Source organism: Mycteria americana, chromosome 9 (assembly GCF_035582795.1).
Source record: "Mycteria americana isolate JAX WOST 10 ecotype Jacksonville Zoo and Gardens chromosome 9, USCA_MyAme_1.0, whole genome shotgun sequence".
Classification (NCBI taxonomy): Eukaryota; Metazoa; Chordata; class Aves; order Ciconiiformes; family Ciconiidae; genus Mycteria; species Mycteria americana.
This window is the reverse complement of record NC_134373.1, coordinates 35,916,993-35,934,082: the sequence shown is the minus strand read 5'-3', so window position 1 is coordinate 35,934,082 and position 17,090 is coordinate 35,916,993. Positions and strand designations below refer to the sequence as shown.

The following is a 17,090-nucleotide window of genomic DNA, read 5'->3' as shown; positions in this document are numbered from 1 at the left end:
TCAGACATTTTGATGACTATGTACTTTCTCAGTAATTAATCCTCCCAAACCCATAGGAACCAAGGAGTTCGTATGGATACAATAAAAACAGATCTGAATACATTTAATAAAGCGATTTACTTAGTATTGATGGGATTTAACAGCTGCTTACCTATTACTGAGTAATAACAGCTAATTTAATATCCATAGAAAGAGGAAAGAGGGTACTCTTCTAAATGCTAATGAGTATTAACTGTTACAGTGCTTCTGACACTATTCATACAAGTCCTTTTATAAGAAAAGACAGGAACACAATAGCATACAATAAAGAGGAAATTGGACTCCTCACATCAGTCCCAAATAGGTAGATATCAGAATCCAAATAGTAACTAGTAAACAGATAAATCTACCGTCGTGCAGCTAAGCAGTAAGACAGAGCCAGTCATGCCACGGTGAGATAACACGCCTCTGGGGCATAGTGAGACATGAAGAAAAGCTGAGAGCTTTCAGAAAATGGAGAAGAGTGATTTTGTACAGTAACGCACACTGCGTAGGCTTTGCTGTGAATTTGAAATTGTCCCTCAAGGACTAATTTTTGTTTAAATTAAGTACATGCTGTAATGTAACGAATAAAGCACTGTGTACTTGCCAGTATGTGGAAAGACTGTGATTCCACTGAGAGATTCTAGTGACACAAATTGAGTGAGCAAAGCTTGAGTGATTTATCAATGTCACTGAAACCTTGAAATAGAATTACAGTCTTAAATGTGCACTTTTCAAGTGTATAATTTGTTACAATACACATAGAATTTTGCTAATATGAGAGGCTTTTTTTTACTGTGACTATGGAGAAACTATATTAAATTGAGATTTGTGTTGAATTAGCCACATAGCAATATCTCACAATTCTATGTAGCAAAATTATATGGACTTTTTACCACTTATAATAGAAAATTTTACCTCTTGGAAATTTAGGAAGTCAGAAAAACAACAAAATTATTTGAGGCAAACCTGTATGCTCTGATACTTACTGGAAGCATCCATTCTTTCTCCTTTACCCAAAGACTTTTAATGTCACATGAGATGATAGGAGTACTGGGGACTGGATTTTTTTTTTTCTTTTTTATTCCATGTAAGACCTGGATCAGCAGTTTGAAATTTGAGTAATACCACTTAATGAAATTGTTTTGTGATCTCTGTATCTGCTCTTTGCATACTACTCTCCTCCACAGGAGTGTATTCAGGAGAATACTTTTTTACTCTGGGTTCTGTATGAAAGTTGTTTCTTCTCCTTTTTCATCAATGAAATAAAAAAGAAGTGAATTAAGTGTTAAAACAGAAGAAGCATCTTCAGAGGAAGAGCAGTATATTTCTGGAACCTCCAATGAGGGCATTGAATCCCATTTTGGAGAAGAGTGAGTCTCATACTGAAGAGAAAACGTAAGAATAGAGAGATGCTCGGATATTACTATAGTGAGACCATAGGAAATCCTTAGATAGCTGGGAGATTGCCATCTTAATAGCCGGTCGTTTTGCCCACAGGAGTGGAATTACATGCTTCAGACATTTGGTAGTTGTATTAATTGGTAATTTTAGGACTTCAACTTTCTAAACTCAGACTTTATTTTACCAGAATACGGCTACCTTAATGTACCTCATTTCTCCTCTGGACTATGTGTGGCATTACCATTGGCACGGTTTATAGCATCTGGGCGGGTAATCTACTATCATATATTTCACTTTTTACAGAAAGTCTAAAGTTTGAAACATAAATCTTACGATTTTAAAACTGTAAGATAGGAAGGTTTTGAGCAGAGGCATTGCTAAGATTTACATTTTTTCTACATTGTCAGTTTCTGTGAATCATTCTTCCCTTTCAGTGCACTTAGTTGAAATGTTAAACACTGTTGTAACAGCTAAGGCTCTGTTTTAAATTCTCTGATTATTTGTGAAAGGCAGATAATGATTGGTCTTGATGCTTGCAGTTTCCTAATAGAGATTGCCTTGTGTAAGACCACAGATAAGAGGTCTCACTGACAGAAATCAAAGCTTTAGGGCTTTACAAAACATCAAACCCAAGATTTTTTGGGGGTCACGTTGGAAGGCTCTAACAATTTTACTTGAACAGCCACTTGACAGGCACCTAAAACAAATATTAAGAAACTGTCAAGAGAAAATAACTGCATTCATCCAGTAGTGTCATAAAATCTGATACATACTGTATGCATAAAAAGATGTTCACAATTTTCTGAAAGTCTCAAGATGAGCTTATTTTATTGTGTGCTCACCTCTTATAACCTCAGTGCTGGTTACAGTGGAGACTAGAGCAACTGTAGGCAAGAATTTAAGCTACATCTGACTACAATTTCCTCCTCTGAGTTGTTTTCTCATAAGGCTAGGTCATCATGTTGATAATGGTATTGACAGGACAGCATATGGGGATCCAGAGGCCTGTTTCTCCACCTTCATATGGTGGAAAGTAATATCAGTTAGGCAATACCACAGGCCAGCAACTGTCCTAAATTTAAAGGAATATGGGAAAGTATTTTGGAGATTTTTTTTTTTAATGGCTGCAGCTTATTATTTTTATATGTAATCTTTATTAGGAGAACGCTTTTCCTGATTTATGAAGCTCACACCTCAAAATGGACAACTGCACAAATTACGCTCAAAGGCTGAGTGTCAGATTCTGTTCTCTCTCCAAAATCCTCTTTCTGATAGAATCCTGTATTCCTTCAAGTGGCCAGGAAAAGCAGGTCTTACATTGAAGATAGACAGATAGATGGATAGATAGATAGATATTTGCTGTATCTGAAAGCCATTAATGGCTTGTTCATGATGAACCTGACTCAGCCTTGGCTAAAAGACCTGCATCTTTCAGTTGCAACAGTAATGTCCTGTGCCTTAAAATGCAGGGGTTTTACACTCCACCTCTGCTTCTAATGGACTATTTTAAGGCTTTTTGGTACCTCATGTTGGAAATATCAGGCAGGATCATATTACGACATGTGTCTGGTGCACCAAGATCTTACTATGGCCTAGCCAGCAAGTTACAGTGGGGAATATACAGACCATCCACAATATGCCAGCCAGAAATGCTGACTTGGTTATTCCAGAAAAAGCAAGGAAGGGATCAGAATTCAGAAGAGTACCTTGAAGGCACAGTACCACTTTGAACTTTGTCCTGGTTTGGTATAGCTTATGCTTTTTCCTTAGCTTATGCTTATTACAATATTCATATCTTAATTGCTGCTTTCTGCTTTGCATCAGCTGCAAAATGAAACACATTGCTAGCAAAGTAACTTTTTACACTAACAGAAAACTCCAAAAGGATGTGTCAGGTAACTACTGTTTCTCATTACAAAATTTTTTTAATGTTATCCTGTGATGATCAAACAACCAGAGAAAATGAAGTAGCACATTTTTCTGATTTGTACTATTTTAAAAGTTGTATATGTATTTCTTCTTAGTATCTGACATTACTTAGAGCTTTTTAAGTGCTTCTGTTACCTGCTTTCTAATCTTCCTATTTTCCCTTCTGCTGCAGGATCTGAGGGAGGAATGTATAAAGCTGAAAACACGAGTTTTTGATTTGGAACAACAGAATCGAACACTGAGTGTGCTTTTCCAGCAGAGAGTCAAACCAGCTTCTGACCTCCTTCTTCAGGTAGGAAATGGCCTTTGCAGAAAGAAAGCTGTAAGCTTTACATTTCTCACAGTTATAAAATATTTTTCTTCTTTTTAAGGTTATGTCAATAAGTGGGAAATGACAGTTGATAGATTTAATATATTAGAATAATATCCATTATCTACAATCTGATACCATTGACACTGAAAGCATACACCAATGAGCTATGACTACATATTATGTGCAAATGTGGAGAAAGGAGCACACCTGCAGAGTAACTTACTTTTTTAGGTGCTTCTTCACTATGATAAATGGAATGATATGGGTTCATTATCCCTCTGCAGGGGAGAAGTTCAGATTCCTTAACATTCTGCTTGATGGTGAACAGTGTAATTTCCTGTGAGAAGACAGCCCATTTATTTAACTTTTGCCATATGTGTTACAAGGACTTAAGTACATCTTCACAGGCTTGGAGTGATTTTTTTTCCCAGTGTTTTATGGGAAGCTATAGCTGAGAAACCAATTGACCCATCTCCCACTCCTTTGCTGTTCTGGAATAATAAGAGATGTTTCAGTATCCTGTTTCATTTGGCGAAGTCCATTATTGTGAATTAATCCATCGTTTTGTCATCCTTTTGTAGAAGTAGAATTGCTTTGCAGAAGTTCCAACAAATCTGACCATGAGCTAGGGGAACAGTAAATGAGGACTAATTAAAACTTTGCAGGTTTCTAACAATAGGGCAAATTCTGGTTTTAGCAATATATTTTATTTCTTATTAGAGAAAAATTCATTCATTTTGGAGGAGAAATTTGGGTCATGTCAGCTAGGTAAGTGATATTAAACGTGTATCTTACTTAAATCCTCTGATGCTGTGCATCTGTATCTCAAAGTAAAATTGGGCCCTTGCACTGTTGGCTTGACAGCTGAGGGCTGCTAACTCTCATCAGCTTGGGCTGTTTGTTGAGGAAACATGGTCTGCTCACCAACTGGTGCTTAAAGGCAAGGGAATCCCCATGGTGAGGGCAAATAGCTATACTTACTTACTGCGAAACTCTAAAGCACAGGCAGAGTGGTGCCAGGTTACCATCACAGGGATCTGCGTTCTTGCATTATCCTCAGGTTCTCATTCTCTCTTGATTTTGTGTTGATTTAGGTATTGCTAGGTCAAGACCTTCTCTCTTCTGATTTCTTCTCCCTTGCCCCCTGCTTGCTTTCGTGTTTGTTCATCCTTCATAGACTCCTGTGTAGGACTGATTTATCTTTATCCATTCAGAGTTTCTGACATCCACCACAGCGTGGACCTTTATTGCTCACTTCTGCTTTTGACAGTCACATCACCTGCTCCTTCTTCCTGGTTTGTTTGGGTTTCTTTCTTTCTTTCTTTTTTCTGTTTCCAAAGTGTCTGACCCTAGTCTATGTTAGTATTGGGTTAGATTGCACAGAAGTCATACATTGCACATTCTTTATTACAGATATGGCTCTTCTTCCCAATTCCTTGTGTGGCAACAATAAAGCCAGGTTATTCTGGAAATGTTATAGAAGTGTTAGACAGCATCTAAAAAGTGGGATCAATGCTTTGACTTGAGTTCCTTGAAACTGGACTGTGTCACTGCTGTGAAAGAAGTTGAAAGAGATGAACCTGCATCAAGTGGAAGAAAGAACCAAATGATCTAGCAGGTTTTCCTGAGGGATTCAAACTATTTTACATCATTGTTCCTGCACAGTTTGGCAGGAACTAATGTGTATAGATTTTTTTTCCCCCCTTTTCACTTGCTTTGTCTTTATTGGCTGAGGAAGAAAGAAAATTAAGATCATTCGCAAAGTCCAGGTCTCCCAGACAGCAGCAAAATTTGCTGTTATGTCCCTACTCTTGCTATCAACAGATTTTAACCCCCCTGGGGAAAAAAAAGCAGAGAAGTTGCAGTGTACATCAGAAAATGAAGAACTTCTGTTAAAACATTTCACATGTCATTTTTTACCAAAAAAACCACCAGTAAATTTGTGAGTTTCAGAAATTTATTTATCCTCTAACTATACTCCGGCTTGAATAAATGGTGTCTAGTCCGTGATCTTGCAGTCCGAGATGTAAAACCTGAAGATGGGTATTTCCTTAGGACTGAAACTAAGCAAATATTGTTGTGTGCCTGCATAGAATTGAAGCACGGTTTGGATTATGTCTTCTTGGAAATGCATACATCCCAGATATAGAGCAGTAGCTAAATATTTGTTTAAATCTGTCACTCTACAGAGGAGTACTAAATACGTGGTTAAGGACATTCCTGTTAAATCATGACCCTAATCAAAGTGAATGGGCAAATACTGCTAATGGGGACGGGGTCAGGGGGATGACACATGGTGTTAATTTCACCTTTCCTGTGCTGTCTGATACAATACAGTTCCATTTTGTTTACATGCTGATCTCATCCTAGGAGTATTCACACTCAGAACAATTAAAAATCTTGAAGAATGCTGCAGAAGAGGGTGTAAGCTAAAAATAAATAGTAATAGTTACTTTTTCTGCATATCAGCTTCTGAGATTTGATTGTATATTACCATCAAATTATTCTGTAATTGACATTAGAAGACTCTTATATTGAAGAGTAAGCTTATTTTTAAACCATCAGCATTCTTGAAGTCTTAGATTTCAACAGAAACATAGATTTCTTAAAAAAAAAAAAAAAAAGATTTCACCATTGCCCTAGGTTTTTTGTATATTTGATTTTAAGAAAATAATACATGATTCGGGTGTCATCTTAGAAATCAGATCATTCACATTTTTCAATGAAAAGATTGGTACCAGTGTTCTGAATTTGACTGCAGAATATGGCCCGTATACCGTACCGATCGCACTGTGTTGTTTTTCCTCATGCTTCTCACACAGATCAACAGAAAAACTGATTGCTACCAATTTAAAAAAAAAAATCATGTAGTAGGGTTTTCATGACTGCTTCAGGAATCCAGCACTGTAAAACTATTATTAAAAGTATTACACTTTCATGCATTTACAAGAAGTGTAAGTACTCATGAAATCAAAGGGCCTAATAGTATTTTAAAAGAAATATGCGTGTTTTCTTGAGGCATGTGATTATGTATATTGCCATATAAGTTCTTTGCTACCAGGAATTTTGGTGTGCTTACTGCTTGTAGGGGGATTGACACAGAGGATATGTCACTCCTGCCATGAAAAGATGAAGTAATGCGGATGCAAAATGTAAGGAGGAAAAAGAGATAACTCAAGCTTTTTTTTTTGTTGCCTTTCATATTGTAGATGATTTTAAGAGCTACCCTATCTTTCTGGGGATATTCTTTCTAGCTGAAGGGTGTGATTTACAGAGCCGGTATTAGGGTAGATAAAAAGGAGCCTGATCACCTATTTTTTTAAATTTTATTTTATTCAGCCAATCTCTCTTCTTAAAATGAAGAAGCCTTGGAAAAGTGTTTCTGTCTCAGCACCATCTGAAGAAGAGCAATAGTTTTAGTTAAAAACTAGCACAGAGGAGTAGCTTCTGCCCAAGCAGCCTTCATTTTCCTCTGTTAATATGGTTGCTAGAAAGAGATAAAATTCTGCCCATCATAGCAAGAGAGGTTTGGGAAAAGAAAACCAGGAACTCCATTTTAGTGAGCCACCTTGTATTTCATCTGGCAGTGGGAGAAATAGTTGGGAATAATAGACTTAAGATTTAAAATTGGGTAGAGAAAAACTGGTTGGAAGTGAAGAGGGAAATTTGTGGAGGTGATATACAGAAGGTTGCTGAAGGGATAAGATAAATCCAAAGAGAGGATACAAGAGTAGGAATCAGAAGGTGATTAGGTGAAACTTAACACTTCTGGTTTGCCCATGGCCATGTATAGCATCTATGAAATATAGATGCTATACATGGCCATGTATAGCATCAAATGTAAATGTCAATATCACTATATTTCTGTCTTTGCCTTATTTTTTCTAAGTGATGCAGTGTTTTCTTCAAAGAAACTTTAAACTACTAAAATCAGCAAATTACAGTGTTTCCACTTCTTAGCTATGTTGTTTCACAGACTTGTTTTGACTTTATTGGGTATAGGCTGCTCAGTCTTGAGACACAGATCTTTTCACAGATCTTTTCCTTCTAGTTAGCCCTCTTTTTCCACTCCTACCTGAAAATATAACTAATGACATTGAACCTGATTGTGATATTACATATCCTCCTTTTATAACAATGATGACTTGTATAAAGTTACGGAGAATAACGGGGTCAGGGTTTACCTGCTGATAGATATCACAGTAGTTTGTTTATATTATGTATCTCTGTTTACATAAATTCAATATGTTTATTAGCTGAATTCTTCCCATGGATGAAGACTTGCTTTCACTTTTTACCCAGAAGTTTGCTGTCACAGTTTTTTTGTAAAGCATGCAGGGAAGCTTCAGTGAAATGCGTTAAAAAGTGGCAAGTAGCAACATTTATTGAGTTGATTTATTTATTAAATAAGTAATAAAATGTTCATAGTTGGGAAAGTATAAAATAATATTTCTAATCATAAGATTTACAATATCTCTGATCCTAAACTATATTTTCATTGCCATTTTATTTCCATCATAAAAATTCTACTTTATCAACTCCAGAACAAAGCAGGGAGGACTCTTGAAGCATCTATTTTCTCCTTGTGTTTCGCTGGCTAGATTAGTTTCATTTATTACTGTCGTGGTTTATCCCCAGCCGGCAACTAAGCACCACGCAGCCGCTCACTCACTCCCCCCCAGTGGGATGAGGGAGAGAATCAGAAGAGTAAAAGTGAGAAAACTCATGGGTTGAGATAAAGACAGTTTAATAGGTAAAGCAAAAGCCGTGCACACAAGCAAAGCCAAACAAGGAATTCATTCACTGCTTCCCATGGGCAGGCAGGTGTTCAGCCATCTCCAGGAAAGCAGGGCTCCATCACACATAACAGTTACTTGGGAAGACAAACCCCATCACTCCAAACGTCCCCTCTTCCTTCTTCTTCCCCCAGCTGAGCATGACGCCATATGGTCTGGAATAGCCCTTAGGTCAGTTGGGGTCAGCTGTCCTGGCTGTGTCCCCTCCCAATTTCTTGTGCCCCCCAGCCTACTTGCTGGTGGGGTGGGGTGAGGAGCAGAAAAGGCCTTGACTCTGTGTAAGCACTGCTCAGCAGGAACGAAAACATCCCTGGGTTATCAACACTGTTTTCAGCACAAATCCAAAACATAGCCCCATACCAGTTCCTATAAAGAAAATTAACTCTAACACAATTACTTATGGATCATCCACATTGTTTAATTTTATGTCTAAAATTTTGTCTAGAATGCTACAGCACAGTCCGCTGAATTCTCAGAAGGTCAATTTAAATAATAACTACTTTGTTATAACTGCATTGATATTAGCTCTTTTAATAACCTGACAACTATACCCTGACATATGAGATAGAGTGTAGCTGTACATACTTAGATGGAAACAGTTGTACAACTTAGCAGGAAGGGGTAAATTGCACCAACAACATTATTATATATGGGAAGAAAAAGAGGACAATTAATTGCCCTAACACCTGACAAAAGGAGATGGAATATCTGGCCTCAGAGTCTGACTTGTAGTTCAGACATGGTTAGACATGATGATGTCTGAATGCAGAAGGCTGAAAGTGAAGTTACATTGCTTTACAGCAATCAAATATACGAAATATTTAAGTATTTCAGAAAGTAAGTATCTGAGGGTTTGAAATTAAAACTGAAGATCATCACACACTGTTAGAAAACAGTTTGTCAGCAGTCCAAAGTATATTTAAATAACTGGCTCGTTATATGCTGAGCAGAAGCATAATTCCTATCTGACAGAAGCTAACTACTAGTCCTGCCTTGTGCCTCTGGGCTCTTCAGAGAGCAGGCAGACTTGAGACCAAGATCGGCAAATTGTATTTGAAGTTTTGAGACTCCTGCAGTTGACCTGCTTATTTTCTTACTTCACATTTGTTCCTTTGTATCCATCAGATTGTCAGGGTACTCTTATCTGCAAATCTTCTGAAAAGTTCCAGCTCCAGAACAAACTCTGTCCTTTTCTTCTCAGTAAACATATAAATATAAATCAGGTGTTGGAGTATCTGTAGTGATATTTAGTTACTCAGGAATCAGGACTAGTGGCTTGAAGGAGAAATTAATTTCAGATCTACTAATTGTTTCAGCAGTAGTGGAAAACTGCTTAAAAGTTACAACAATCTCAAGGGCTGTATCAACAGACAAAAAGGTAATCACATAAATTTAAAGCATGTTTGAGATATATTAAGTTTAAACCTTATCCAAGAATTACGTTGCCAGTAGAGCACCTACTAAGAAGTCAGGTGGTGGTTTTTACACCATTTGCAGTTCTCAAAAGATATCAGGCCATAGCCCTGCTGGAGTGCTTTCTCCAGATCAAGGCTACCAAAGGTGTACAATTGCTGTCATGAAGATCCTGTCCCAGGAAAGAGCATCCAGTCTTGTAGCAGTCAGAAATTATAAGAATGCTTCTGTGTATCAGGAATCAAGACAGCGATACAGTAAGGAACACTCAAAGATTTTTGAGACTTTCAAGAACAAATTAAAGGAACATTTCTTCATGTGAAAACGCTGATGCCATTATTTCCAGTCTTGCATTATTGCAGTAAACTGGTACCTACTTTCTATTTCTGTCATGTCCTAATTCACCAGTAACATCTGAGAAGACAGAAATACAAAGCTTCAAATCTCTGTATTTCATCTCAGCTTAAATCATCAACATATAATAATATATTATAAACCATATTTCTTATTTGCCCTATTTGCAGCTCCAAATATATGCTGAAGAAACATTACAGAAATAAAGTGTTCTTGAGAGTCTACTGGTTAGATGAATGGGTGACCAAAGTCAGTGATGAGAGAAGGAAAGGAAATAGCCCCCTCCGAAGAAACTCCATCTAACCTCCCTAAGTTAAGCCGTATAACTTCTAGTTTTGAATGAACAGCAGCAGCATAATACCTGAAAGGATTAGGCTGATATCTAGTATCCAGCCAGCTCTGGAAGGAGGCTCTGAGATAAGCAGATTTTTGGGAGCACACTGAGAATCACTGGATGTCATCCGCAGCGGTGGCTCTCTACAGGCCATCTCTAGTCACAGGGACTTATGCTTGTAAGTACGTAAATCACAGCCGTGGTGTGCAGACCTCCAAGAAGCTTTGTGAGATCCCTTGAGCAAAATGGCTGAGGCGGCTTTTCTTGTCTCTCAAGAACACCAGTCTGTAACGTGGGGGAATCCTGATGTGCTCTTGTCTGACTAGGGAAACTATAAAACTTTTATTCTTAAAATAAAACATTTGTCACAATGATTTGCTGGATCTAAATCTAATTCAGGCTCATAAAGGAACATCACTAAAATCTTTGTTACAGACCGTGGCATGATATATCAGAGGAGAGGTAGGACATTATCCCTCACAACATTTAAAACTAAAGCAAACAAAGCACAGCTAGGGGAGAACAGTATTTTATTATGAGGGAGTTAGATCAACTGACCTGATAGGTCTGCTCCATCTGTAATTTGTGTTTTGGTGATCTCCCTTCTTGTCACACTGTTGTCCCTTATTTCAGCACCTAAATTCTTACCAATTTGCTCTCAAACAAAAAGAAAGTATTAACTAAAGCTCACTAGGCATGTAGTTCTGATCAGAATGAGAATGCTTTTAAGAGAAAATTACCCCCAACTGCTGGAATTTCAAAAGTCCAAGTACTTTAACTAGCATTGAGAGGTTCCAAAGAAAAGCACTGAAAGGCTTTCCGTATCTACACAAACACGACATTTTGTGATACAATTTTAAATATATAATTTTCAGATACAAAATTTAAAAATTAGCTTTTTCCATTATCCTAGTGATAATAAATTGCTACAGAGATACCAAAAACAGTAAATCAAATGAGCAAGTAATCTTTAGGAAAGCCACAAGTGATCTTTGGTGAAGTATTTATGAATGATTTTGACTGAGGAGAGCAATATTTTTTAAGTTTTGAAGAAATATATAGGCATTGTTCTGAAGAGCAAAGACAGTTTTTCAGAGTAAGCACGTGTCAAGAAAACTGTGGGGCTGTACTGATGTGACAGGTCTTAACAACAAAAGTAAGATTTTACTGCCTATTTTTTAGACAAAGAAAAATATGCAACTGACACTGGGTGAACCATAGAGTTCTCTTTATTTTATGCATAGATTTTTATTATCAGTGATGACGACAGGAATCCAATATGGCATTTGAAACCCTAAGCAACTATGTGGGCAGACTCATTAAGTACAAGAATGTTTTTCATGGTTTCTCCTATTATTGTGTACATTCAGTATGAGAATAAATTTAAGAAAAAAGGAAGGAGTTCCGCAATACGGAATAGTATTGCTATATTCCTTTCCGAACTTGCCCTGTGCTTCACACTTCTAATAAGCATTAAAAATATATGTTTTTTTTATTCCATGCAGTTATATTTAACCTATAATAATGCTTAACCTGTTGGATGCTATTTCAGCCTGCTCCGTTTGCTGAATGTATTAGCAAGATATATTAGCAACTTACCATGTAAATCCCTGCATAAATGGTCAGGTGTAAGTATGGAGGCTGCTTAGAGGCAGCCTTTATTCTAGATTGTGAACTTGTGAAAACTCTGTGAGTTACTCGTGTTTATGTTTTGTGTGACCAACAGATCCATTTTTTTGTGTGATGTTTCTGGTTTTGAAGTTTACAGGGTTTCTTTTAATATATTTTCATGTATTTTAGTTAATAGTCATTCATTCAGGTTTCCTTTCTAAATGGAAAAATCTTTCTCACTGACATTCTGATAGCAAAAATTAGCATGGATTTGTTCTAATGTTATCACAGTATGTGCTGTGGTAGGTACAAGCCCCGTGTTACATATAAAAGTTCATGTCATCAGGTCAGCTTTGAAAACCTCCCCATTTTGGATTTCATGATGGAATAAAATAGTAGCCACTGCAAGCCCTGCTTAAATACAATATGCACAAATGACAGGTGTGCTAGATAATTGTTTCCTCATCATGGTGCATATTTCACACTCCATAACTCCCAAATGAAATACCAAAAGAATGCATAAAATTAAATTATTCAAAGATTTACAGGTTGTCTTTTTGCTGTGGTAAAGTGGGAATCTGTTGAAATTCTAAAGCAGTATAGAAATATAACCATTATTATTACAGATGTGTCATTTTCTTCTTATTGCACTAATGGAGCTAATTATGTAGTTCACTTTTGTTTTCTTAAGACTTTGAAACTTAAATGAAGGATAACTGCAAAAGTGTGTGTATATGAAACAAATAACAATAGATAAGGGATTAATTTCATCTGTTATTACACTCAATACATATAAAACTTCGTTTATATTTTAATTTATAACTGTGGTTTTGTTACTGTTTTTTAAGTGTAGTGGTACTTTGCACACATGAAGCAATATGGAATTATGGCTCTTTTACTTAAAAATAGGTGTGCCAATAAGTACTGTAGTTGGTAACATTTAAGCTGTTCAGATTCTATCAGGTCAGTGTAATTTGCTAGCAATTTTAAATTATACATTCCATCAAATGAATCAAACTAACATTATGCTAAGTGGTTTATAGCACATAAGATTACTCAGAAGGTATTTTCTGTTGCCATCTGCTATGAAAAAATTAATTTTCCTGTGATATACTTTCTATGTTTTGTATACTCTTATGGATACTGCACACAGAAGAAAGGGGTGGTAATTAGAATAAAATGCTATTCATAATGAATCATAAAACACCTACTGAACCAACCCCATCTTTTAGTATTGAATTTTACTAATGCTCTCCTTTGTTTCCCAAATGACCTATCTTCTTTAATGATGGTTTGGATACTGGTAAGATTCAAATCCTCATCCAAAGGCCATGACACTATTGACTAAATCTCTGTTGACTTCGCTGAGAATGTGAAATACTGTATTGCAAGATAAAATCAGCACGTAGATGCTCAGTGAAACTGAAGAGTCCATTAGTGCCTTAACTCTTAAATTACCATCTGGGTATCTCTCTTGATAAGGACAAGCTAAAAGGAAAAGTTACCTTTGTCATTAAATCTTTAACAATGTGATATTGACAGACTTGACTCTTTCAGTATTTTTAGCATTTTTAGATTGCATTCGTGCTCTTTTCTTCCTCTGGATGTGAGCAAGACGTGTTTCATTAGTCACTAACCAATGTCTGGGTGCAGGAGGAGCAGTGATTTGTCTGTGTCCTGTGTGCATTACAAGGGCGTCTTCAACATTATGAATTAAACTCCATCTTACTGCATTACAAGTATGGAAACCAGACTGCCAAAGTAATGGCATCTTGAATTAATATCAGTGCTTTAAAAATCTCAAATATACGCCCACTCTTCAGTTCATCTTTCTGGTATACAGTTTCAGAGATGAACTACTTAATTTTGTGGTGTTTTGATCCTAAATTTTTATATTCAATCAGATTTTAAAAGCAGAAATGCTCCATCTATTTTTTTAAGTTTTCTATTACTTATTCTTAACTCCATTTTTTCTCTAAACAAGCCGTGTGTACTTTTCCTGTACAGTAGATACAGGCACAGGCACAGGTCTAGGCACAATTATTATGGATTATAGATACTGCAAGTGTGAACATGAATCAGAGATTAGCACTGTATTTTAAAGGCTCACTTAAATTTATTCCACTAAATGGTCCTTAGGAGATCTTGACAATAATTAGAAATATGGGTACTCTCAGCTCTGTTACCAGTCTTCACTAGTTCATGGGGGAATAACAAATGGAATTAACCTTTAATTTAGGTCTTTAGGTCATTCGTGCACCCGGGTCCAGACTTTCTGGTGTCAGGCATTGTGCTGAGCTCTTCTAAATCTGGCTACTTTTTTGGTGCCAAAATGGGAGCTGACCCCTTTTGAAATTCCTACATAATACCTCCTAAGCTCTGCTTTTATCTACCATGAAAAAACGATCAATTCACAAGGGCACGGATTCCTAATCAAATGTTGGCACCGCTTCTTCTGAGCACAGACAGCTGCCGAAAAGGTCTGCAGCTCTAGGCCACCTATGCTAGAGGTAAAGCTCACACTGCCTCTGGTACTGGCTGCAGGGCAGGAGAGGGGACTCCCTTCAGTGTCATTGTATGCCAGGGCCTGGCACTCCCAAGCCTGGTCCAGGTCCTAAATAGTGCTTAGAGAGCACTGTACTGTCCCTTGCAAGAGCAGAGTTTGGCCCAGGAGCAATGACTGACATTTCTCGTTTTCCATTTCCTGGTATTCCTCCTGGCTACAGCAATAGGAGCGAGGTGCAGTTGAACATGGGAAGTGCAGGTCTGTACGCTCAATATTGTTCAGTATGGTGCACCCTCCTTGTTGGTACCAGCACTGGCTCTCCCACCTCACCTATGTTTCAGCCTTACTAAGATTTCTTGGCTTGCACGGCCAGGCTGATTGCAAGATCCTTTTGCGGTTTTTCACCCCTCCGGAGTAGGGCAGTGGAATTACAGAGGTCTGAAGCCAGGATTTGAGATGCTTATTCAGATCATCAGGTCTACAGGGTTGTGCTCTGTCCTGCACATAAGCCCTATGATTTTTGTATATCAGAATAAATGTTGCAGAACTTGAACTGCCATTGGGAGATCTTGCTGTCAGATTTGAGACTTTCAAGAATGAAATACCACAACACATACACACTGTGACCCTCTAGAAGCTTTATTTCTGAAAAGCAGCAAAAGTTTAGGAAGTCTATGGGACAATTCCTGACCTGGCAGAAATTATTTTAATTTCAGTACAAGAAGTGGAGACAATAATTCTTACCAGCTGGGAATCTGCCCACTAACTCTTTCTAAACCATAGCTCAAGTAAGTGCTTTGAGGAAAAAGGATAAAGTACCTTGTATCCAGATATTCAAGAAAACCTTCTTAAAAGTCTCTTCTTATTTGAAATTATTCTGTCAGAGCCAAAACCAATGCATTAGAGTTGGGGGAAAATATGTATGTAAAAGCCTTAAACTAACGATAAAAATATTTCTTGAAATCCTCCTCCTACTTTTAAACTCCTTTCAGTCCATGTGACATTTCGACAATATTACACCCAAAAAAAAAAGAGGGTGGAGGGATGGAGAAGCCTTATAAATGCATAATACTGAGGCAAGGAAAATATGGCTTGTTCCACATTAACCTTGACAAATTTGTGCTCTTGTCATTTAAATGAATGAACATTTCCAATGTCTAGCTTGCTGGACCTTGGAAACAGCAGTGAGGAAGGACTGTAAAAATGATGCTCATCTCTCTCAAATTATTTTTCTGAGTAAATGAATGATTTCAATGAAATCCAAATAAAGATGGATCTGCTCACTTGAATCACCTGTTCACAGCCAATGAACTTCCGTGTGAAACAGTGCTTACCCTCCTCTGTTGCCATGTATTGATCTAAAACATCTTCCCTGAGCCTTCTCTCTCCTTTTCCTCCTACAGGCAAAAGGTTAGAGTTAGATAATAGTATTAATTTTCCAGACATCTGCACATGTTTTAATAGCCTTTAGAAGGTTTGAAATGGTTTCTGTTTGACCACCACAGGGCTAAAATGCCATTAAGACTTAGATTGTAGCAATACATAACAATCATAGCCCCGCAGTTCAACCTGGCAATAAAAAAGCTAATTTATTTTATCGGAGATTTAAATTAATGTGATGAACTTCTCTCTCAACAGGAGCTGTAACACCACTCTTACAAAAATACCATGGCCCTGCATATTTTCAAAACCAGATAAAACACTTGCGACAAACCTTGTGTATGTGTTTGCTCTGTGTGCTTTTTGAGTGTTTGTGTGTTCATATAATACTACTTACCATTCCTGAGACCATTTTGTTTTTTCTGTCATATCTTCATCCTTAGCCTCATTTTTTTCTATCATCTGACTCACAGACTCAGCAGGAAGAAAGTGATTAATAGATCCAGGGCAGTCTCCAGTGTTAGCCTTTTTTTTTTTACCACCCTGAGAACTGGAATTTTCTTGTGGGCAAAAATTATTACCGGTTAGGTAAATTGAGTTTAAAATAGCTTCTAAAATAGACATATGCAGTTAATAAGGATATTTTTGAAAATCTGTGAGAGAAATATTTAGAGTTCAGACAGTTTTCATTTCCAGCTATATGCTAGAGGAGAGCTTCAGCTTATCCCATTATAAAGTGATAAAGCAGCATTTCATGGCAGCAGCTTCTGTGATAAAATGATCATGGCAGCGCTGAGAATGAATCTAATAAGGGAATTGATCTGTAGATTCCAATTCTGTAAGAGCCAACATCGATCAACATAAATGTCAATAACAAGATCGTACTGAGGTCTGCCTAATTCCTTTAGATGATTTTGGGGCATAGTCAGAAAGTGAATGTGAAAATGAATTTTAAACTGTAGGAATCACAAAGACAAAGGCCAAAATTATGTTGTGCTACCAGGAATATTGCTTACTGTCATAGTATCA

General features: G+C 37.2%; 1 protein-coding gene across 28 annotated transcripts in view; it reads left to right on the top strand.

The window, feature by feature from the left end:
* The window catches only part of NCKAP5 (NCK associated protein 5), a 413,976-nt gene that overhangs the window by 316,974 nt on the left and 79,912 nt on the right, over positions 1-17,090 (top strand). For all 28 annotated transcript variants that reach the window (XR_012777069.1, XR_012777067.1, XR_012777068.1 and 25 more), the window contains one exon: positions 3,527-3,646. Coding sequence is in view for 24 of the 28 variants with exons in the window: in XM_075511575.1 (XP_075367690.1) it covers positions 3,527-3,646 (120 nt within the window). In the remaining 4 variants the exon portion in view is untranslated. The remainder of the gene's footprint in view (positions 1-3,526; positions 3,647-17,090) is intronic.